The sequence below is a fragment of the Phascolarctos cinereus genome, unplaced genomic scaffold, assembly GCF_003287225.1.
Source record: "Phascolarctos cinereus isolate Bilbo 61053 unplaced genomic scaffold, phaCin_HiC Scaffold_5;HRSCAF=322, whole genome shotgun sequence".
NCBI classification, from domain to species: Eukaryota; Metazoa; Chordata; class Mammalia; order Diprotodontia; family Phascolarctidae; genus Phascolarctos; species Phascolarctos cinereus.
Window position 1 is genome coordinate 232,705,523 of NW_027555958.1, and position 25,175 is coordinate 232,730,697.

The 25,175-nt window shown below is 46.0% G+C and overlaps 1 protein-coding gene across 1 annotated transcript in view; it reads right to left on the bottom strand.

Annotated features, from left to right (window-relative positions):
• FOXP4 (forkhead box P4) overlaps nucleotides 1-25,175 on the bottom strand; it is a 101,211-nt gene that overhangs the window by 59,357 nt on the left and 16,679 nt on the right. Inside the window, 1 exon segment of the mRNA XM_020999518.2 lies at nucleotides 15,018-15,270. Within this exon segment, the coding sequence (XP_020855177.1) occupies nucleotides 15,018-15,254 (237 nt within the window). The 5' untranslated portion in view covers nucleotides 15,255-15,270.

Sequence of the window (25,175 nt, forward strand, 5' to 3'; positions counted from 1 at the left end):
GAGTGAGACAGAGAAAGAAAAAGAGAGAAAGAGAGAGACATAAAAATGATATTAAACAGTGAAGGGGGGATGAAGGGAAGGAGCAGGGTGAAAGGGGGGGAGAGGGGGAGGAACTATAAAATCCCGTAAGTGATTCTACACCTTTTTCCCTCAGAAAAAAAGCTTTTTGGAAAAGGCTGTAAATTATTTTTACACCAACCTCGTAAAAATGACATTGGCACATTCCCGAATTAGAACTATTAAGATAAAAACCAGAAACACACACACACACACACATTCCACAGAATACTGTGGCACACATACTCCTATATAGGGAGATAAACACATATATGAGTGTGCACACAAACAGATGAAACACATAAGCATACATATCCCTAGCTATTTTGGAATGAATTTTCCCCAGAAACAGAAGAGGCTGGGAGAAGGTGGCCTGGAGGGGGTGGGGGTAATTCTAGTTTGGGGAAAATCCCTTTTCCAATTTTCTGGCTCTGGATCAGCTTCAAATCTATGATCTTATGATCTCTGAATTAATATATGACCTACTTGGCAATCAAAATGTATAAAAGAGAAAATTCAATCTTCTGAAAGCCCCTTTCAGACCTGCCTTTTTCTTCTTCAGTTCCCTCTCCCCTCCCACCAATAGGCCAACAGAGCCTAGCTTTCTTTTCTCCCAAAAATATGTCTTGCCTAGGCTACAGTGTTTTCTAATTTCCCCCTACATCCAAAGACCAGGGAAAATTATGGAAGGGGCCCTTACCAGCTCTGTGTCTGCTGCCCTCCTGAGGAGGGAATGTGGGTGGGCTTTCTGAGACACTTCCAAGGACTAGGGTGGGAGACCTGGTGAGTCTGGGCTGCACTGAGAGAGAGAAATGAAGCCTTGAGAAATCAGACTTATTTTTGGAAGAATCCAAGAAGTCCAAGTATCCCCTTAGAAGCTGGGTTCCCAGGAGAGAACCCAGTCACTTCATTTTCTCAGTTCACTCTCCTTGCTTTGTCTCTGGAGGCTCCCTGGAATTCCCCTTCAGCCCCACCAGCTTATCTGTCCACCAGGTAGACCTGGGGTAAAGAAACAGCATTACAGAGGACCGCCTAACAACTCACAGGGAGCAAAGATGCTGCCTCCGTCTGAGCTGTCTTCAGAGACGACAGGATCCCTGAGGGGACAGCGGGAAAAGCCAATTCTCTTCTGATCCCTATTCCCCAGAACACCTGTTGGGGGCTTGTCAGGGAAGGGGCACCCACTGGGGAAGAGGAGACCCTTCACTAACCAAAGTCCTGTACCCTAATCTAAGGGCAGCCTCTAACAACATGGCTGACTCTGGGGTCACTGGAACATGGTATAAGGCAGAGAGGGCTGACTTTACAGTAAGATTCTTTGTTCCTGTCTCACTCCTGATACTCCCTGAGTGAACCTACACAAGTCACTTTACCTCTACAGACCTGTTTCCTTATCTATAAAATAAAAGGATTGGACAAGATGGACTCCAAGGTCCCTTCCGGCTCCAAATCTATTATTATCTTATTGAATGGCCTATCATCTTCTTGAAAGAGTTGGGTGGGCTGGTCAGAGAAATCTGATAAATTACAGATAGATCCTCAACTCCCCCAAATGGAGTTCTCCTCCTTTTTTCCTTTGGGACCTCTGTCTTATTTTGTGTCATCATGAAGGTGTGAGGTTGGAAGTAAGTTCAAGGTGGAGAGAAGCGAAAGGGAGGGGTAAAAGGAGAGACTGATATTTCCAAAATGGAGCAGAAGACAGGTCAGAGTTTTTTCCAGGCAGATATTCTAGATAGATCTCTCCTTATTTGTCATGAAATCAAAACCCCCAGTATCCTCTCTTCTTCCTAACCCCTCACCTCTCTCTCCATAATGCAGCTGCTTCTGGTTGGAAATGTTCCCTTTCTGTTGATCAAACAAGATAATATTTGTAAAAAGTGCTTGGCACACGGTAGGTCCGTATAAATGCTTATTCCCTCTCCCTCCCCCACCTTCCCTTATTGAGAACCATAGTCCCAAAAGAGGCATCTGCCTAAGTAAGTAACCAGCATGGGGTGAGAGGAGGGAAGAAGGGAAAGTAGGCATGCCCTCTAATAGACAAACACATACCAGTCTCTCATCCCTTTCTTCCTTCTCACATTCCCTTCAACCTTCAGCACTAAGTTTCTTCACTTGCTACCACCAACATTATCCCATGGCCACACCACCCATGCCTAGAAACAAAGGGAAAGACCATGGCAAAGAGAGGGGTGTGGGCAGCCCCTCAATGTGGGGAACTTGAGCTGTATTACAAGGGTTCCATTTGTCTTCAACGTCTCCAGGAACTCTGCTCTCCAAACCACCTTCCCACTTTTACCCCCGGGCACCTCCTGGGCTTTGTTGCTTGATAGAGAGGGGTTGGAATTCAGGGAGGAAAGAGGGTAATGACCAAGTAGCCTCGGCCCCTCAAGGCTTCTCTGCCCCATGGAATCAAGGGAGACCTCTCCAGCCCTTCAAAGCATGCTTCAGTTCTCCAAGGCTGGGAGAGTGCAGAGGAATGTGGGGTATAAGATAAAGACAGAGGAAGTGACCTTGGGGGACACAGGCATGGAAAGTCAGGGCAGAGATGAGGAAAGGGATGCTATGTTAGCATTTTGTTCAGAGAAAGAAGAGAAGAAAGAAGAATCTTTGAAGACCATCTAAGACTAATGTAGCAACAAAAGTGAAAACTCACTAAGGAGAGAGCTTTGGGGTCAGCCTCTACTACTGAGGCTTCTGTCAACTTAATTCAGCAAATACTGATCAGGCACCTTCTGTGTCCATGTGGACTAGGTGCTGGGAAGCTCCCAGTTCCCCTATAGCTTACAGGGGGCTAAGATCCGAACACTGAAGACTCTATTGCATGATACTAAATAGCCTCTGAGATTTCTTCATACTCTTAAGATCCTGGCTCTGTCAGAGGGACAAGACTAAGCTTTATATGAGGTCAGAGGGAACGTGCTTCCCCACTAAGGAAGGGGAATCATCCCAGATTTAGAGCTGCCAGGGACCTCAGAGTGCAACCTCCTCATTTTACAGATGCTGAAACCAAGACTTCAGAGAGGGAAGGTTTGCAGAGACTCCAGAGGCCATCAAAGCCAAACCACCCCTCCTCCCTCCATTTTACAGGTGAGGAAACTGAGATCCAGAAAGGCTAAGTGACTCAATCAAAGAAGGCTTGGGGAGAGCTTGGAAGCCATCAAGCCAACCCCACCCCTCTTTCTGAGAAATGAGGAAACTGAGGCCCAGACAGGATAAGTGACTTGCTCAAGGAAGGCTTGGGGAGACCTTAGAAACCATTAAGCCTGACCCTTCTCCCCATTTTACAGAGGAGAAAACTGAGACCCAGAGAGGGTGGCTTGATCAAGAAAGGTTTCAGGGAACAGGCTTTAAAGGACAGGCAGGAATGTCTAACACCCCCACCCCCAAATAGGCATTGGAGAGAGGCAAACCAGAAAGGCCATGAAAGTCCACCATCCTCCTTCCCCTCCTCGCTGCCCTCCACCCCCACCCAGGTCCATTTTCCTTTTTCTCCTCCCACAACTCCTTTCCCTGCCCCCCCCCACCCCAGTTCCAAGGCATGGAGAGTTAAAAGCTCATTAATGTGCACGGACCCCCGGCCCCTTTGAATCTCGTCACAGGATGTGAACGGGCAGGAGCTGGCCCCTGTTGCCACAGCAACTTCGGTGGGAGTTCCCAGACGCTAGGCAACCCTCCCATGACCCTACCTGACCTTTCACCCCGAGTGACCCCGGGGACAATGGGAGTGCACGCTAGAGGGGCCCAGGACGCTTTGCAGCCCGGCCGCCAGCCGGCTCAGCCCGCCCCCCTCCCCCTGGGCAGGCTCCGCCCCCTCCGCAGGCTCCTTCACTCCCCAGCCCCCTCCAAGCCCAGCATCTGGGGGTAGTGGGGATGCTGGTCCCCTCCCCCTTCCCAAGCCTCCCAGAGCTGGCTCAGGCTGCCTTGCCCCTCACCCCTCACTCTATCAGGACGCTGGGGAGTCCTTAAGCGCCCAGGTGTAGGCTAAGATATGGTCCCTGCCCTCCATGGAGCATACAGTCTGGCACAGGCACAGACAGAATTATCAAAATACACAATAGGACATGGGAAAGGGTGTTAAAAGAGGAGGAGCAGAAAAAAGGCTGCCTGACATCAGGGACAGAAGGACGTTACCAACATGGGGTGATCAGGATAGGCTTCTTGGAGAATAAGGCATTGGAGGGGAGCTATTAAGCCAAAGTTTCCTCTTTGGTACAGTGACAAGATTGGACTACACAATTTCTACAGAATGGTTAGTGTTGGCATCAACAAGGCACGAGTTTGAATTCTTCCTCAGACACTGTTACCTTGGGCAAGTCACTTAGCTTTCTTCAGCCTTAGTTCCTTTTTTTTTTTAGCTAAGCAATGAGGTTAAGTGACTTGCCCAGGGTCACACAGCTAATAAGTGTTATGTGTCTGAGGTGGAATTTGAACTCAGGTCCTCCTGAATCCAGGGCCAGTGCTCTATCCACTGTGCCACCTACCTGCCCCAGCCTCAGTTTCTTCATCTGAAAAATGGGGCTAATAATAGCCCCAACTTCACAGGGTTGTGGCGAAGATCAAATGAAATAATAGATGTAAATCAAATGAGATAATATATATAAAGCACTTTGCAAACCTTAAAAAAAACCTATATACTTTTTAGCCATTATTAGTCTATAACTCAAGAGCCCTGCCACCAAAAAGCCTGAGTCCTTCTTCTCAGAATATTCTAGGGCACTCAGAACCCCATAAAGAGGTGGGGGGGGGCGTTGCCTTGGAGAACTAAAGTGGCTCTCCTTAGTAAGGTTATCTTCAGTGGGTAAAGAACCTAAAGCAAATCCCTGGTGGGATCCCCTGCTTTCCTCAGAATACATAGCAGTACAGCAAACATGTTACTGCAGGTACAATCGGGGTAAGGTAAACAGCCAGAGCTGCCTAGGGGGAAAGGGTTGAGACAGAACCAGAACTAGTAGTTGGGTAGGAGGCCATGCAGGGCATAAAATGCAAGGACAGAGGATGTGTGAGGAGAGGAGGCTGTTTTGAATTTTTTTTTATATAAAAAACATACTTTTTAAGGCTAGAATATCCCACCTTTGATGGCACTGGGGTCTTTATGTTGTAAAATACAGATCTACAGCGTGAAATGTAGATCTACAGTGGACAGTAGGAGAGAAGGGTATGTGTGTGTACTCACACCCTTATACCATCTTCAAGCCTTGTCCCTGACCTTGACAAATGGCTTGTCCCAGTTATGATGTATTGTGTTGAATGGCAGGTCCTTTTTTTTTAAGCATTTAAACCCTTCACAAACTATTTCTTCTTTGCCTTCCTTTCTCTTTCTTTCTTTCTTTCTTTCTTCCTTTCTTTCTTTCTTTCTTTCTTTCTTTCTTTCTTTCTTTCTTTCTTTCTTTCTTTCTTTCTTTCTTTCTTTCTTTCTTTCTTTCTTTCTTTCTTTTCTTTCTTTCTATCAAGGGTAAGTGATTTGCCCAGGGCCACACAGCTAGTAAATGTCTGAGGCTGGATTTGAACTCAGGTCCTCCTGACTGCACCACCTAGCTGCACCCTTTCTTACCTTTCCATGCAGACTATATGCAACATATGTTATGCACACAAACCCGTGTCCCTCATGCCTGGAATGTTCTTCCTCTTCACCTCTGCCTCTTCAAACTGGTAGTTTCTTTAAGTCTCCATTTTAAGGGCCACCTTTTTTTTTTCTTCGGTGAGGCAGTTGGGGTTAAGTGACTTGCCCAGAGTCACACAGCCAGTATTATGTGTCTGAGGTGACATTTGAATTCAGGTCCTACTGACTCCAGGGTCAGTGCTCTACCCACTTCGCTGGCTACCCCAAAGGGGCCACCTTTTTCCAGAGACATTTCCTTCAGTTGTTAGTACCTATCTCCCCAATCCCCATCATATTATAAAATTTAATTTGCGTATACTCTCTATTTCCTATTCTGTGAACAGGATGTATCCCCCAGTAGAATGTAAGCTCCCTGAAGACAAGGACTATCTGGCTTTTGTATGTGTACCCCCAGAGACTAGACCAGTGCATAGTACATGGTAATGGATTAATAAAGAATTGTGGATTGATTGATTGATTGAACACATGTTATCCCAGCTGTCTGCTCTCCTAAGTCCTTTCCAGAGACAACAACTGGCACTATGGCTCTGTCTGCCCCTCTGAGCCTGTTAGGCTCATTAACACTTGCTTAATGAAGGAAAAGAGACATTTTCATTGAGAGGATGGGACTGCAAGAGGTGGAAAAAATACTGACACTCTCCTCTCCCCCTTTACTGGGGCCAAAAGGCAGGATGGAGGGCAAGGGGAGGCTTATCCGCTATTCCCAGAGATGGAGGGAGAGGGAGGCTGTGGAAAGAGGTGTTTAGATGGAGCAGCCTAGGCCTCTTCCCTGCAGCCCCAGGCTTTTCCCTTCCAGGTCCTGATCTGGCCTTTTCAGGATTCTCCCCCTCTACTGCCTCACTCTATTTGAACAAGTTTGCCAACTGCATGGAAACAGGGGCTCCCATCATGTTCCAAGGTGAAGCAAGCTCCCTCTCCAGCACTGCTTGTTTCGGCTTAAACTATGCACTGACTGATTTCTGACTCTCCCTGTTTATCTCTTTCCTTCTGTCAACTCATTGCTACTGCAGGTCCTCCCTCTTTCCCTCCTTCCCCATCCCACCCCCACCATCCAGGATTTAGATCTCTCCTGAGCTCCATTTCTACATTTCCAGCTGCCTACTGGATCTCCCCACTAGGAATGATGTCCCTGTGGTCACTACAAACTTCACATGTCCAAGCTGGCCATGGCATCTTCCCCCAGTAAATCTGTTCCCTCTCACTGCTCAGTTTCTGTTTAGAGTACCACCTGCTTCCCAGCCTCCCAGGCCAGATGCCTCAGCATCCTTTCTGGCTCTTCCCCTTCTTTCATCCCCTCGGTCCAAAGAGTTAACAAGTCTGGTTGATTCTACCTCCATTGTATCTCTTGTATCTGTCCTCTCCTCTCTACTTACACCTCATGCCATTCAGGACCTCATGACCTCTTAACTAGTCTTTCTGACTCCAATCTCTTTTTTTTTTCTCATCCAATCCATCCTTTGACTTACGCTGTCAAAGTAAACTTCCTAAGGCCTCCTATACCTGCCTAGTTAGGTCATGCCTCTAACCCAAAAACTTTTACTGGATGTCTATTGCTTGTAATATAAAGACAGGTTTCTTAGCCTGGCATTTAAGGCTCTTCATAATCAGTTAATCAATAAGCATTTATTAAGCTACTGTGTGCCAGGTAGTGTGCCAGGTATTGGAGTTACAAAGACAAAAATGGGACAGTCAGGTGACGCAGTGGATAGAGCTCTGGTCTTGGAGTCAGGAGGACCTGAGTTCAAATCCAGCCTCAGACATATGACACTTACTACTGTGTGACCTTGGGCAAGTCACTTGACCCCGATAGCCTCACCAAAAACAAAAAACAAAAAACCAAAGACAAAAATGAAACAAGCCTGGCCTCAAGGAACTCACATTCTAAAGGGGAGAGAATATGCACATAAATAAGAATGTGAAAATATATTAAAAATAGCTACAAGGTAATACCTTGGGGAAGGGGAGAGGACCTGGGTTCCTTGGAGGAAAGGCTTCATGTTGCAAGTGTCAATTAAACAGAATTTTGAAAGAAAGGATTCTAAAAGGCAGAGGTGAGGAGTGGTGTATTCTAGGCCTGGGGAGCAGCCAATGCCAAGGTGAGGGGACAGTGCCCCATGGGAAGAACAGCAACAAAGCCAGTTTGGCTGTATGTAGTATCATAGTGTGCAAGAAGGGGAGTATAGTTGGAAAGGTAGGTTGGGGTCAGGCTGTGAAGGGCTTTGAAAGTTAAACAGAGGAACTTATATTTGATCCTAGAGTCCCTGGAATTTGTTGAGTAGGGGGAGTGTCACGGTCAGATCTGTGCTTTAGAAAAATCACTTTGAGGAGCAGCTAGGTGGCACAGTGGATAGAGCACCAGCCCTGAAGTCAGGAGGACCTGAATTCAAATCCAGCCTTAGACCAAACACTTGACACTTACTAGCTGTGTGACCCTGGGCAAGTCACTTAACTCCAATTGCCTAAAAAAGAAAAAAAAAACAAACGAAAAATCACTTTGGCAGCTGAGTGGAGGATGGATCAGAGAGGAGAAAGTTTTGATGGAGGGAGCTCAATTAGGAGGCCATTGCAACAATCCAGGGGAGACCTGATGACGGCTGAAATCAGAAGGGTGGTTGTGTGAGTTGAGAGCAGGGGACAGAGGCAAGAGATGCTGTGCAAGTAGAAAGTACAAGATTTGGCAAACAACTGTACGTGTGGGCCAAGGGACGGTAAGGTGTTAAAAGGTAATACCAAGGTTGGGAATGTGGGTGACTGGTGGGATGGTGCCCTCAAGAGAAACTGGGAAGTACAGAATGAGACGGTGGAGATTAGGTGGGGTTTTGGGAGGAAAGTGATCATGAGTTCTGTTTTGGACATCCTACATTTCAGCCAAGCAGGATGGCTGGCCAATTTCAGATCTGGTCCTGAACTGTACTGTGATCTCTCTTCCCTTCCTGCCCTCTTAAAATCAATATCGCCCTCTTTAAATTTTCCTAGAGCTCTTTATCTGGATCCATCCTTTGTCCTTATCATAATTTATCTTCAAACTTAATTGAGTATATGTTGAGATTACTTCATCAGATTATGTTTCCTGAAGGCAGGGGTTATGTACTTTTCATCTCTCCATAGTACCTTCATATAAGCAAATCTTTGTTGACTTGCATTGATTACCCAGAGCACCAAACTTTCCAGTAAGAAATTGGAATAAGAGAGAAAGAAGAGGAAGAACAGAAAGACTTTAAGAGGTAGCAAGGGGTTGTGAAATCAAGCACAGAGGGGTGGGAACATGGAAAGAGGGACAATCACACCTGTCGGGTTGGCAACAATTATTTAAAAAAGTAATTGAAATAATGTTGAAGGAGTTTCCACTAAAACGCTGTTGATGGAGCTATGAGTTGGTCCAACCATTTTGAAAAAATAATTTGGTATTATGGGAGAAAAACACTAATCTCTTCATGTTCTTTGACCCACTGATCTGACTTCTGGGCATATATGCCTAAAAGATGAATGACAAAAAGAAATGTCCCATATAATATATGATATTTGTAGCAGTGCCCTTTGTGATATTAAAAAAAAAACAACCTGCCAACAAAATGGGTGATTATCTATTTGTAGAATTTTGAAAAAAATTATGATATACAAATGTTTTGGAAAAATCATTGCTCTATAAAAAAAAGCTATAAATAAGAGTAATTCAGAGAATTCAGGAATTGAAAATAGAACCCAGAGAACAATATTCACAATGACTACAATCATGTAAACAAAAACAGTCCTAAAAGGTAACAGAACCCAGATTAATTGCAGTGAAGGATCTTGGTTCTGGAAACAGAGGATTAAACGCATATCTTGCCTCTCAGCAGAGAGGTGGGAAACTATGGAGGTGGAATACTGCACATGCTGTCAGATGAGGCTACTCTGTCCATTATTTTTGCTCAACTGTTTTTCTTTGTTACAAGGAAGGGTTCAATGTATGTGTACTCATGCATGCGTATTTGGGAAGGAGTATATAAAAAATTATGATGATGTAAGAAAATGAATCAATAAAAAACAGGGGAAAAGATACAGACTAGAAGAAAGTCTGGTGAGTGTGAGGGCCATACTCCTCCTTAACTCAGTTTACAAACTCTTAATTAAGAGTCTGTTCCAGAAGGTCATTTCCTCATTTGTGGAAAGGAGGTAGTATCGGTAGAATGGGAGCTAAACTTCCTTGCTTCTTTCCTTCCACAAACATTTAATAAACACCTACTAAGTGTATTACACTGTACTTTCCTCCTCCTTTTTCCTAATGGAGATGCAGACTCAGAGATGCAGTTCAAAGAATATTGAATTATGAGTCTGGAGACTGTCTGGATCTAAGTCTTAGCTTTGACACTAATTAGCAATAGGCCTATGGGTAAGTATCTTAACATCTCCAGACCTCAGTTTCTTCATCTATAAAATGGAAATAATAATGCCTATCTGAAAGGATCAAATGAGATCATGTATGTGAAAGCTTCAGCTCTATAGAGACATAATGTATTTATTTATTTATTTAAGGAAAGAGCTAATACAGAGGCCTCCAAGGACTTCCTCATAGATGCCGGAGCATGGGAAGGGGTAGTGGAGGAGGGATAAAGGAGTGGGAGAAGGAAGAAGGAGCCCTGTCCCTGGGGCAGCTACCAGGGTTTCTTTCCCACACTTCCCTCTGCTTGGCTAATTCCCATGGCAATGAGCTGAAGGGGTTATATGGGTCCCAGAGAGTTCAGGACCTAAGGTTCCCCAAGTAGCCCTAATAAAAAGCAGTGAGGGAAGGAGTGATGGAATCTATATTCCAACCTTCTCCTCCCCTCCCTAACCCCATTCCACTCCCTTCCCCCCCCACACACACACACACTGGGCTGTGGTTAGCTGGGGCCCCACCCTGTGCATCACATTTGGGAAACAGAAGGATTGCCTAGGGCATTGGGCCATTTAAAAATCCAAAGAAAAACAAAAACAGGAATAAACAGAACACATACACATGGGCTGTGTATACATAGCTGTCTTGAAGAGGAAAACTGAAAACTTCACTAGAAAATGAGGCACCATGTGGTGTAGAGGTAAGAACACTAGGTCTGAGTCAAAAGAATTAGGTTCAAGTTTTAACCCTACTACAATCCTTTTTCCCCTTTCTGAGCCTCAGTTTCCTAGGTGGTTAAGTGAAGGCCTTGGACTCTATGCTCTCTAAAGTCCCTTCCAGCTCTAAATCTTACAACACAGTTGGCAACTCTTGTCTTTCCAGTCATGTCCCACTCTTGGTGACCCCATTTGGGATTTTCTTGGCAAAGATACTGGAGTGGTTTGCCATTTCCTTTTCATATTGTTTACCCTAAAAGACAATTTTACATATAACATCTCATTTACCTCCCACCACAACTTCATTTGGTAGGTTGTCTGATTATCACCATTTTACAAATCAGGAAACTGAGTCTCAGAGATGGAAAGTCATCCACCAAAGTTGACACAGGTAAGAGATGGCAGGGATGTCACCTGAACCCGGTTCATCTGACTGGGCAACCATACCAGACTGCCTCTTTAAATATGGCTAATCCAAGTAATTCAGGCCCTCCATAGCTACAATTGGGGGGGATTTTGAGAAGACAGACTTAAATTATCTAGATAATTGTGTCCGTACTTTACTTTATTGGTGCTCCTCAAAGCAAGAGGTACTTCTTCAAATACTAAATAAATGTTTTAAAATAAGACTTTGCCCTAGGTGATAATTTCCCCTTGCATTCAATATTCCTGGCACTGGAGGGAGGGGGAGAGGGAGCATGGTGCAGTAACCCTTGCCAGAAGGGATATATAGCCATGTAAAAATGGGTGCGGATTGGGGGACTTTTTTTGGAGTAGGAGTGCTTTGTTTTTTATTTTGTTTTGATATAAAGTTTGTCTATTTAGGGGTGGGGTAGGGAACATTTGCACTTTCATTATGGGGAAAACCAGTTGAGTTTCTGCTTCTTGCTCCCCAGGAGAAAGGAGGCTCTGATGCCAGGGTTCCCACAATGCCTCTTGGAGCCCTTCTCTTACTGGGACTTTTGAGCATTGCTTAGGGACACTCCGAGACACTAACAGACACTACACCCCCCTAAAATGGCAGAGGGGGGCTTGGAAACATCTCTTGTTCTGTTCCAAGCACTAGGGAAAAGAAAATTATTTTTTCAGTCCTCAAACCCTTCCAGCATCAAATGGTACTAGGAAAGGTGATGATTTCTTTCACAGAAGTTGTGTGTTCATCTGATATCCACTCCAGTGGTACAAGATGACCTTAGGCTGGTTACTTCACCATTCTGTGCCTCAGTTTCCATCTGTGTAAAATGGGGGAAGTGGGAGAGCTGGCCTAGAATCTAGATGCTTGAAGAAGCCTTCGTTATCTACTGACTCCCCCCCTCCCATGTTCTTTGTTATAACTTTGTACATTCTGAGAGCCCCTTATGTTCTGTGTTTAACATTCTATATTCTAAGATGGTTACTACCGGTTTCTCAAAAGAAACTCAAGATGTGCAAATTTAGAGAATCCACTTCAAATGTTCCCACGGGCTATTTGTGCCCAATCTGTGACAGAAAGAGCATTCCAAGCTCACATTGGTCTGATCAGCCACAGTCGGACACATTGTAACTTGACTCTAGCTTAGCAGGTACTGTCTTTAGTCCTCTTCGAGAATGAAGGTCAACAACCAACCAGCTACCTGCATGACCGTGGACAAGTCACTAACCTCCATGTGAATCAGTTTCCTCATCTGTAAAATGAAGCAAACTGGACAGCCTACAAGGTTTTTTGCAGCTCAAAGCCTATGATCTGATGACTTTAAGATTCCATCCCATTGACACTCCATGTTCTTTGTTCTAACATTTGATCATCTAAAATAGGAGGCATCATGGTACAGTGGTAAGGGCTCTTAGAATCAGAGGTCTTGGGTTCAAATCCCACCTCTGATGTTTACTGCATGTATGACATTGGGTAAGTCACTGAACCACAGTTTCCTCATCTGTAAAATGAGGGGGGTTGGATTAGATGGCCTGTAATGTCCCTCCAGTTCTAGATCTAAGATCCTATGAAGATGTCCTCCAGGCTCTGACTTTCTGTGTCTAATACTTTATGTTCCAAGGTCCATTCCAGGACAGAACAATGGTCTGAGAGTCAGGAGATGTGTTTCCAGTGCTTATTCTTGTAGCTAAAATTAGCTGAGTGACTTTAGGCAATTTACTTTCTCTTTCTTGGCCTCAGTTTTCTTATCTGTAAATTGAGAGGGTGGTGGTGGATTAAATCACTTTTAAAATCTCTTGCAATTCAAAGTTGAGGGTTCCAGGAGCCTATAATTTTCTCTCAGGGTCCTTCAGAATCAATGAAATGTGATTCAGAGTGGGCAGGACTGGTGTCCTGGGTTGGAGTGGGTTGGGGGGTGGGGGTGGTGGTGACAGTGGAGTGAATGGGGAGGGGACAGGCTGGGGCCTCAGCTGGGGCCTTGAAAGGCAGGGGTGTGCCTCCCTTTTCACATCTTTTTATTTCCACATTCACCTTGAAGCCATCAGGGCTAACAGGGGCAGCTTCAGATGGGAGAAGCAAAAACAAATAAATGAAGGAGAATCCCAGGCTGAGGGCTGGCCCAGCCGGTTTTCCCCAAACAAGAAAAGCATGATTCTCCCTCTTTTCCCCAACCCATGAGACCTGGGGCCCCTGCCTTGTCATTATACATACAGCTGAGCTCACTGGGCAGTGTCAGTGGCTCTTAACTGTCTTGTAGACTCAGCTCTGACCTTAATTATTTACAGGAAATAGGGTGTGTGTATGGGAAAGGGGGGCAGGCATAATTGGAAGGGGGAACAGGATATGAAAGTAGGGGTGATATTCAAACAGAGAGGAGCCCCAGAGGATCCCCATGAATTTGATCTCTCAAAAATGAGGTACTCAAGAAGTATTGTGGCACAGTGGACAGAGCACTGACCTTAGAATTAGAAAGCTCTGATTTCAGAGCCATGTCCTATAGGAAGTCTTTCCCAGCCCCTCTTAATTCTAGTTGCCTTCAGTCAGTTACTTATTTCCTATTTATCCTGTATATAACTTCTTTGTACATAGTTGTTTGAGTGTTGTCTCTCCCATTAGACTGTAAGCTCCTTGAAGGGAGGTACTGTCTTTTACTCTTCTTTTTATATTCCTAGTGTTTAGCTCAGTGGCACATAGTAGGTGCTTACTAACTGAGTTACTGACACACACTGGCTGGACAAGTCACTTAACCCCTGAGTTTTCTAGAAAAGTCTCTGAGACAATAAGCTGTAGGACAGGTACCCATCTTTATTGGTAGAGAGAATTTCCTTGATTGAAGAGTTCCTTAGGTGGATGAAATGAAAGGGCTGCACGTTGTTTCTGCCCCACCCTCACAAGAGGGGAATACACTGGATACGCTTAATTCTAAATCCTTTATCTTCCCTTACCCTACCCCAAACCTGCAACCTAGAACTGCAAGTGGAGGCCTCTTCCAGGCTACAAGGACCACACTATCTGTGGATTCCTGGGCCTCCTGGAACCCTGAGGGGACAAAAGAGGTAGGGTCCTGGCCAGAGAGATTTAGGATTATAGTTCATGTGATCATAGATTTAGGGCTGGAAGGTACCTTAGGTGCCAAAACATTCCTCCCCCCCCCCCAATTTTACAGACAAGAAAACAGACCCTGAGAGTGGAGAAGTGACTCATCCAAGATTGCACAGACAGTATGTGGTGGAGCTGGGATTTGAACCCGAGTCTTCTTTTCACTATACCTTGCTGCGAAGATCAAAGTAGGCAGATCCCTACCCTGCAGCCTCAATCACAGAATACCCAGGAAAAGAGCCCCATGGTCCTTAAACCACCTATCCACTCATGCTAAAAGTGCACACAGACTCTGGTCCTTCCAGTTCCCTGGTGAGGGCACAGTAACTCTCCAGTCAATTCAGGCTCCATCCAAGCCCCACCCCCTAGAGTTTCCTCCCAAAGGGAGCCTCCTTGAAGTTAGACTTAACCCATCCCCCTGGGCCCCATCTCCTCTGCCAGTTCCCAGCCACCTAGGAGACTAAATGGTAGCGGGTGCCTGGCAGGGGCGCTAGAAGATTGGACCTTTTCGAGATCAGGGAAATGAGGCCGGAGGGATGGAAGAAAGGCAGTTTGTCACTGGGCTGAAGCTCCCTCCTCATTAAGCCAGGGGTGGGAGTAAGGCCCAGTTCTCCTCCTTCTTTCCCCTCCCCCCAGCCTGAGAGATCAGAGGAGACAGACGGATGGAGAAGAAACGGGAAGGGGGGAATGAATAAGGGGGTGGGGGTGGGGGAACGGAGCTGGGGTGGGGGAAGGGGAGTGAGAGACGGCTCCTACCTGTTGCTGCTGAAAGTGCAAGAGCTCCACAGGGCTCATCTCGCCGTTGCTCTCCCCGCCGGCTCCTCCATCCCTCCCTGCTCCTCCTCCTCCTCCTCCTCCTCCTCCTGCTCCTGTCACAGTTCCTGCGGCTCCAGCGCCACCACCGCCACCATCGCTCTGGCTGGAGAGACTGCTGACTCCGTTCTGACCGGACGGGGCCGACCTGATTGTCTCCGAGGCGGATTCCACCATCATGTCGCTCTAGTGGGACCTGGAGATGGGGATGGGGACGGGGATTGGGGGGGGGGGTAGGGAAGAGAGGAGGGGCTGAGACTCGGGAGCTGGACCGGCAGGGCTGGCTCTCGATCCCAAGGCAGTTTTCTGTCCCTGATACCCACATGCCCCAACTAGAGTCTGCTTCTCAAGCACCACCCCCACCCCATATAACCCCCTCCCCCAAATTCTGCAGGCAGACATCCTCTTGCTTGTAGCCTCCGCCCTCTTGGCCTGAAGCTCCCCAACCTCCAAGCCCATGCCAAGGAAGAAGTGGGGGTGGGGAGGAATGAGAAGAGAGGCATCCCCAGATGAAGCTGGTGTTAGGTGAGTCTCCCATCCCTAGTCTTCTACTAGGCTTGTGGAGACCCCAGTACTGGGAAGGGCTGAGTAGGGGGAAGGCAAAGGAGCGATGGCATTACTCTCCTACTCTCTGTTAAAAACCTATTTAACTTCTATATGCTCCAGTTCCTAGGATAAGGCCCTTAGGAGCTTAGATGAACTGTTTTCCAGGCCTGCCCAGCCCTGTTCCCAACTGACTCTCCTCAAAAATTCACAGGAGGAAGAAGTTCAAAGTGTGTGAGGGTGGGGGGTGGCATGGAGGTGGGGGAGGAGGGAGAGGGTGATAGGAAGAAATTAAGGACTCTGGCCACCCCTGGAAATTAACATGGGGGGGGTAGAAACCAAATTATAGGATTAAGGCCTAGAATGGACTTTAGAGACTGACCAATCCAATAAACATTTATTAAGTGCCTACTATGTGTCAGGCATTGTGCTAAGTGATGGGGATACAATTAATAAAAAAGAGTCAGAGCCTTCTTCTCTTCTCCTTCCCCATTCTATTCTGCAGGTAAGGAAACTGAGGTTCCTGAGGGGTTAATGATACATGTAACTTGTCATACAACTAATTAGTAGCATAGTTGGAATTTTAATCTAGGTCCTGTGACTCCAAAATTCAGGGATTTTTCCATTCTATCAGGCTGTCTCCATATATCTAGGAGAAGAGAAGTGTGCCACTACCCTTCCAAATTATACCAGCTCATAGAACTGTTCCCTGCTTCTCCAAAACTGTTCCCATAATCACACTTTTCTTTTGGGGAAAGGGCCAGATATGTCTTTCCCCAGGGTCTCTGATTTAGAACCTGGGACACCTAGGACAGAGGGCTGTTCTTCCAATCTTGTTTTGTGATAGCTTCATAGAAAATTAGGGAATGAACAGTTGGAAAAGGGTCAAATATTAAGAGGGTACATCAACAACTCAAGCCTCTGCCAAAGCTATGGCCTCAGGATTTTTCCCTCTTCCCTGAAAGGAGAAATTCCCAGCCTTTCTTTGGTTAACCTAGAACTGCTGGGTTCAGGTTTCTGTCTTTGTAGATGACCCTTGTCACTGAGATGTGAGAGGACTGGGGAGACCTTCAGGTCAAATTCTATGGGGAGAGTGATGGATTTGGAAGCAAAAGCCGAGTTTGAATCCTGTGGCTCTTACTTAGTAATGTGTAATTTTGGGCAAGTCATTTGCCCTTCCTTGGGCCTCAGTTTTCTCATCTGTATACTGGAGAGGTTGGACTGGATTCCTAAGATTCCTCCCATCTCTAAATCTATAATCCTATGATTTTAGGTGCTACACTTTAACTCAACAAACAAGTATTAAGCACCTACTGTGTGCAAAGTACAGTACTAGGTACTGGGGTTGGGAGGGGGAAGAGATTAGATAAGACAGGACCTCCCTCCTCACCTCCTCTCCTATTGTCCAGGCCAACTTAATTTCCCTGGATCTCAGTTTCTGCAATGGTTAAATGGGGGGGTTGGACTAGATCGGTTCCAAGGTCCAAGGTCTTTGGTTTATGGTACCATGAACAGCTCTACTTGCTACAGGCCAAACTCAGCATTCCATCTCCTGCCTTTGTAATTTTAAAGACTGTACTTTTTAAATAATATTTCATTTTCCCCAGTTTTTTGTAAAGACAATTTTCAGCATTCATTTTTTTACAAGATTTTGAGTTCCAAATTTTTTCTCCCTTCCCTCCCGTCTTCCTAAATTTGATATAGGTTATATTCTTCATGCCTAGCCTTTCTACCATGCCTAGAATATACTTCCTCCTCATCTCCATTTCTCTAGCTCCATTCAAAGGTCAACTCATGTGCCACCTCCTAATTGAATTTCTTGATCCCATTATTTATTTATTCTCTTTCCCACCTCAAGCAAATTTGTGTATATGAATATGTTTACACATTGTATCCTACCAGTACAATGCAAACTCCTTGAAGACAGAGAGTGATTTTCATTTTGCTTTGTGTCCCTAAAATCTAGCTTTGTACCTTGCCCATAGTAGGTGCTTAATAAGTGTTTTTTTAAGGGTTAGATTGGATTGTTCTAGACTCACAGGGAATATTAGGAGGACATGAAATGTAGTGGAAAGCACCCTGGATTTGGAATCAAGGGACCTGGAGTGAAGTTCTAGCTTTGTTCCTAATGAGCTATACAACTTTAGGTAAGTCATTTACTCTACCTGTACCTCAGTTCACTCATCTGTAAAGGTAGGGGGTTGGACTAGATGATCGTTAAAGTCCATCCCAGTTATAAGCCTTATGATCCTGACCATACCCAGATAATTGTAATAGAAAATAATTTGTAAGTGTACTTGTTCAGTTGTTTCAGTCATTTCACTCTTTGTGAGCCCATTTGGGGTTTTCTAGCCAAAGATACTGGAGTGGTTTGCCATTCCCTTCTTCAGTTCACTTTACAGATGAAGAAACTGAGGCAAACAGGGTTGTGTCTGATGTCTGATTTGAACTCAGGAAGATGAGTCTTTCTGACTCCAGGCTCCCTCGATGTCCCACATAAGTGTACTAGGGAGCTGCAAAGTTTGAGTCACCAGTAGGAAAGGTCATTAACAACCTGGGATATCAGGGAAGACTTTTGGGGTTTGAATCGGGCTTGAAAGAATGGTTAAGAATTCAACAGGTGGAAAGGGCAAAACATATACAGCCATATAAGGAAAGGCACCGGGGCATGAAAGAAGGAAGGTACATGATACAGTTTGGATGAAGGAAGAATATGGAAGAATACAGAAGGGTGGCAACAGATTGTGAGAGGCCTTGAAAGCCAGGTTAAGGAGTGAGTTTTATTTGGTTGGTAACAGGGAGGTAATGAAGAGAAAATGACCACATCCATTCATAAGGATTTATGTCTGTGTCCCTATTGCGTGTATGTGTGTGTGTGTATGTGTATGTGTGTGTGTGTGTGTGTGTATGTATCCATGTGCTTGTTGCTCCTATGTTTGTGAATTTCCCTGTGGGTTCACGCTCACATTGTGCTACAACCCAGACCAGCCTCCTGTCACCCCAGGGGGAGGGGGGCTGAGGCTATTTGGCTGGGGGCTGCAGCAGAGGCAGGGGCCTGGCCCTGATAGGGGTGATGGTTTGGAAGAGATTGAGCACTCTGGTCACCAGCCTTAATGGTGGTGTCAGCCTGAGGGCAAGCAGCTGAGGTGTGATTGATGGGACTTCTGTGGCCTTCCTCCACAGGCTCAGCTCACACCAAGAGAGCTGACCCCTACCTCTGGCCACCACCGGCCAGACTGCAGGGCCTTCCACTCCTTCCCAGACTCAAGACCAGGCCTGACGAAAATGTGATTGGGGAATGAAGAAGGAAAGGGAGGGGGGCAATTCACAGGCCTTCATCTTCCCGGCTGATGCTGACACTCAAAACTCTATTGGGGTTCAGGGTCCAGTGGGCAGAATCTGAGACATGTGGAAGAAGGATCCAAGAGTTGCCCTCCTAGGAAGGAAGAGGTCAATCCCCCCCCCCCACGTAGACATATGTATTTACACACGCACACACACAAGCACTACTGAGTCACTAATCAAACAGCTGGGTAATACAAGTTTGGAGAAAGCCACAGGGAAAGAGGAAGAGGGAAGAAAGCCTAGAGCTCCCTTTCTTTTCTGCCCCCCCCTTTTTTGGGGGTGGGGGTGCAGAAGACAACCAGTGAACAACATAATTGCTGCAATGTGGCGTGTAATAATAGCTATTCAAGGGCCGATCATTCATATTAAACAGGGTGAAGCAAGCCTCTCATTTGCATGCTTGAGATTATATGCATTTGAAAAGTCATTTCCGCAGGGTGTATGAATGACATTAATTCCCATGTGGAGTTCTCTGTTCCCTCCTGGAGCCCTTGCACTAGCAGACACACACCCGAACACCTCCTCACAGAGTCACTCACTCCCACCCACATACCCCCACACTCACTCCCCGCCCCCCCATCCACATTCTGTACTCCAACACACCCTTACACTCACACAACCAGACTCCACACCCCCTGCCTTCCTCTCCTCCAAGTGTTGCAATGAGGCTGGTATGTTGGGTAAGCTGTGAGGGAGCAGGTTTAGATGTAACTGGGTTCAGCTGGCAAGAAGGGCGGGGAGGTTAGGGTGGGCAGGGAGCACAGGCTGTTTGTCTTGACCCAGCCCCATGGCCCCAAGAGTCAGTCACCAGCAGGGGAGAAAAGAAAGAAGAAAAGAGAGAATGGAAAAGGGAAAGGGAAAAAGGGGGGAAAAGAGGAAGAGAGAAAAACATGACAGAGAAAAGGGAGAAAAAGAGGAGCAAGGAGGGGAAGGGAAATAAAATGTGAAGTGAAAGAAGACCCTCCAAACAAATCTCCTCAGGGAGGACTAAGATAAGGGAGGTCAAGTCCAAATCCTGAGCCCAAATTCGTTCACAGAAAGACCTAGAGCCCAGCTCGTTGGGCAGCAGCCACAGGGGACCAATTTGACACGTATGCTTCCTTTCCCACCCCTAACCCCCTTACTTCTTTTCTTTACAATCTTCCTCACAGGTCTTCAGTCCGGACCTAATGGATCTAAAGGAGTATTTCCCCTATTCTATCTAAATACCTAAATCATCCCCTAAATATCTCCTTTATGGCCCCCTGTACTTCCACTCAATCGTCCTCCCTCCCATTTCCTCCCTTCCCCTCCCACGTTTATTCATTCAATCAACAAATATGGATTAAAGGCCTACTCTATGCAAAACGTTAGGCTCTGGAGGAAAGGCAAAGTTTAGCGAAAACAAGATCTCACCCTCAGAAAGCTTGCAGCTTGGTTGAGCAGTGACACAAACACTAAAATATACAATATTTCGTTCATCATATTTCATTCATCTATTGAGAGCCAACTGAACATATAAGCACTGCACTCGACCGGCTTCCTGGGCTCCAGTTTCCTAATGCTTTCATTAGGAAGACAGCAAAGTATGGTGGATAGAGACAGTGGGTCTTGGAGGCTGTTAAACTTGGGTTGAGAGTTTTCACCTCTGACACACTGGCTCTGTGACCTGGGTCGTCTTCATTTAACCTCTTCGAGGGTGCTGACCTGCACTGGTAGATAGTTGTCTTATGGTGGGACGGGGTGGGGGATGGGAGGTGTCGGTCCATAAACCAATGAAATTGTTCAGTTCCTAGCCTTTTATGGCCTCTGCTCCCATCCCCACGGCATCTTCTAAGGACAAGAGAGCCAGAGGTTTGCCCCGCCCCATCCCCTCCCCTGATCCCAAGTGTGACTCCCCCAGGGGTAGCAGTCAGCCCCTTGCAGCTCTGAGATCTGGAAAACCGCTGGATCTCCTCCGGCAGCAGCTAGGCAGAGCTGGAGCCACCTTCTCCAGCTCCCTGACCTCGGGAGGCTCCCGGGGCTACAACTTCCGCTCGGAGGGTTGGCCTCGCTATAAGAACAGCGGAGCGCCGAACTTAACACCCAGCCTAGCTCGTAGCCATCCGAGGCCCGTTTCTGCAAAGCCAGAAACGGCGGCGAGAATGTCAGAAAGAAGACGACAAGGTCTTGGGAGCAGGAGCAGGAACCACGCCAGGCGCTTTGGGAGGAGAGGGTGCTGGGGTGGGGGGTGGGGGCGCGGGAGGAGACACAGAGAAACCTTTTGTGTCTTTTAGCGGGACCATATGGCAGCAGGAGTATTAATTACCGTTGCTTTTTAATTAACAATCGCTTAATCTGAGCGGTAACATTTGCCACGACACCCTGTGACTCGTCGCAAACCCGCGCCGCCCGCCCTGCTAACTCATCAATTAATTTTTATTGACGTTTTCTTCCCCAAACAGGCACAATACCAGGGTTTTCCAATTAACACCTCCGCGATCTCTAATTAGTGCAATTAACAGACTGATGGATGCCCAGAGTTTCCCTGAGAGAGAGTGGAGCAGCCCCTGCGGGCTCCCCAAGGCGCGCGCTCCTCTAAGCGCGCACATGCACACAAACCGGCCCAGCTGGAGGGCCTGGGGTGCGTGTTCCTGCGTGTGTGTGGACACAACACACTTGGAGATGGATTTTGAAAGTGCCCATGCGCCCCGATACATGTTGCACCTTTACTACTTACAGGAAATCACTTTTTGGTCCCTTAACGCCGAAGTACATTTTGGCCAGGATAAAGGGGTGAAGAGAACCCTGGATTTGGCGTCACAGAACCGGGGTTTAAATCAGTTTTACTTCTTACTAGCGTGGAGTTAGCCAAGCGCAGGAGTTCTTAAATCTCTTTTTGTGTCATGGACCTTTTTGTCAGTCTAGTGAAGCCTAGGGACCCCTTCTCAGAATACTGTTTTTAAATGCATAAAATAAAATACATAGAACTACAAAGGAAAGCAATTGCGTTGTAGTACAATTATCAAGTATGTGGACACACACACGCACAGAGTTCATAGACTCAGGGTTAAGAAGCCCTCGGCTTCTCTAATCTCTAAATCCTATCAACCTGGATCAATAAGGCTCGGTTTACTGAGTAGAAATAACGTAAACACCTCCCTGAGTGAGCTTGCTCTCAGTCTAGTCTGAAGAGACAGAACCCAATCCTTAGAACTTAGAGGCAGCTTTTCACCAAGAGTATCCAAACAGAGGTGTAGGGCAGACGTTCCCTCTGCGTAAAGACAGTCTACAGTCATATATAATATCTCTAGTAAAGACATGCGCTGACCCCTTATCATGGTGTGGAGGTGACCTTAGGTTTCTGAAGACACTGCTAATAGAACACTAATTCGGATAGGTCCTACCAAGCTGGAAAGCTTCGAAGTCGAGCTCAGCTATCAAGTGTGTGCTGTCTCCCAAGGATTAACCTATCTAACTTCGAAGAGGGTCATCACTACAAGGTTAGCTACCTTTGACCAGAGCAGCTCATGAAATCACGTAAGGCATGGAGAGGTTGTGATGTGCAGTTGTGGAAGACCAGCAGTCTCCTGTGAAATCACAGCTAATTTGAAATCTATAATGCAATGATTTCACCTGAGGGGAGAGCCCAGTAAGAAAACTCCCTCTACCAGCGCAGTAATTCTGCAATATATTGTCTTCGAGAGTTGTCCGTGCCCTGATAAGTTGAGACTTAGTCAAGGTCACAACCAGTATGGATCAAGGGCTGGACTTGAACTTGAATCTTCTTGACCGAGACTTGATTCCCTATACATTTCACCACGCTGCCTGTCTCTGTTTTATCTATTTTCCAGGAAAAGAAGGAACTAGAGCAAGGTGGAATCCTAGCAGACCTTTGCACCCAGACACCTATCTCAAGCAGTGCGCTTTACTAGAATGAGCACTTGACTGGGATTTGGGAGCCTTGGGTTCTAGTCCTAACTTGCTGTGTGACCTTAGGCAAATCATTTCATTTTTCTAAGTTTCATCAAGAAAAGAGGAGGATGGGACTAGATCGATCAACATTTCCCAAATTAATTTTGCGCTAATGTTGAGTTCAGAATACATCACTATTCTCAAGGAATTCATAAATGCTGATCAAGGATTCTAGAAGGATAAAAGGAGAAGGAGAAAATTTGGGACAAAAAATGAAATCAAGTCCATTTTCATAGCAAAAAAAAAAATTGTCTCATGTATTTAGTGTTTCCAATACGTGGAAATAAAGAGGGAAGAATGGAAATGTGAGGGACCAAAAAATGAAATTAAGTCTGGTTTCATAGCAAAAGATGGTCTCATGTATTTGGTGTTTCCAGTCCATGCATAATACCATATTTAATCATTTGAGTTGGGATTTCATTAGTAAAAGGGAACTCCCCAATGAGGAAATTTCCTCTAGCAATGCAATTTGTCACCTGCTCTGAAACTTCTTGTCTTAGAATGTCCTAGAGCACTGAAAAATAAAGTGACTTATCCAGGGTAACAAACCCACTATATGTCAGCGACACAAGTTGAGCCCAAGTGTTTCTGCCTTTTCGGCTGATCAACTATTCGGCGCTGCCTTTCATGTTTAATTCTTTACAAGAGAAGGACCCAAGTCTTGAGAAATACAATTGATGAAGAATCATCCCCCTAAGGTCCCAGGTAGATTTAACAGCCTTGGAGCCCAGGTCCAGGTTCGTTCAAAGAGGGATGACACTCTACTCATCTAAGGTACCATTTCCCCCTCTCTAACCATCCAGCCTAGTGGATCTTGACCTAGTAAGATTACATTGAAGAGTTACTACATTCCTTAACCCCTCCTCTCCAAAGGCATCACCACCAAGGAGCAAGGAGGACCAAGTTACCCAAACTGAAGGCAGCTCATGGCCACTGGTTAGAGTGCAGGACGATCTGGGTTCAAACCCTGGCTCTGCAACACTTGCATTACTTTTAATTTCTCTGTGCCTCAGTGTCTACATTTTTGCCATATATTCATAGCACCCACCTTACATGGCTCAGAGGTAATATATATAAAGCACTTTCCTTAAAGGACTCCTTGGGGGGGGGTTAGAGTCCCTTGTAATGGGGCTAGAGCACATATCAGTTTACATTTGGGTTTCCTGTTTACAAACTACACCTCTACTCTAAGTCTCACCCACCCCCAAGTAAATGTTGGAACCAGGAGAAACAAAGCAGTAGCCAGGGATTTGAAAACACACACAACACCCTAGCACAGTGCACGGCACACTGTATCTGCTTAATAAATGCTTGTTGATTAACTGAGTTTACAAAGAGCCCTTAGGATCACAAATCTAGAGCTGGGCTCAGAGGCCATATGTCCATCCTCTTCATTTTATAGATGGGGAAACAGAGGCCCAGGTAGTGACTTGCCCAAGGTCATTCTGATAGTAAGTGGCAGAGTCTGGATTTGAAGCCAATTTCAACACTCTATTGTATCATGTATTGAGGAACCTTGTTCTCACAATCCTGTGAGGTAGGTACTAGTCTATTTTACAAATGAGGAGTTAAATGACTCGCCTGAAGTTGTATTGCTAGTAGATGCCAAAACCACAGGCCAAGAGATGTTGAACCAGAGTCTCCTGACCGACCTCCCAACAAACACTCTCTCCTCGGGGTTAAACATACTGATACTTCACCCAGTATAACTCAACAGACACTGGACTGTGGAGAGAGGGGGAATGAGTTCCCTTGAGAGCTAGCTGCCCTTACAGCTCCTACAACTCTGCTCTGGTTCAGACACACAAGGGCGCTGGAGGAATTTCCTTTTGTACCATTTTCCCTCTTCTCCTTCTCCTCCCCAGCACCTAGTCTTTGGTGCCTTGGAAACTAGCCGTTATCTAGAGAACATTCAGTACAGAAGGAGCTAAGCTTGAGGGCTTCAGAAGGGGAAGATTGGGCCAAGGTGTTTGGAAGCAGCAGAGAAATGGGAATGGCATCAGGGATGGAGGGGTGCGGTGTGTCTTAGATTGCAGGGTCCACTTAAGAGCAATTCTTATGGGCCTTTACATACCCTTTTGTAAAGTCCAGGGAAACAAGAAGATAAATCAAACAAGGGAGTTAGATTAAGTTTGTGGGGGAATGAAGAAGAAAGAGCCGTAGCTCTTCTAAAGCTCCCAACTTAAGAGAATCCATACGCCTCTCCCCATATTTGTTTATGCTGGCAACCTCTTTCAAACTTAACAGCAGTTTGCCCAAAAGAGGAGTGTGACCTGCACT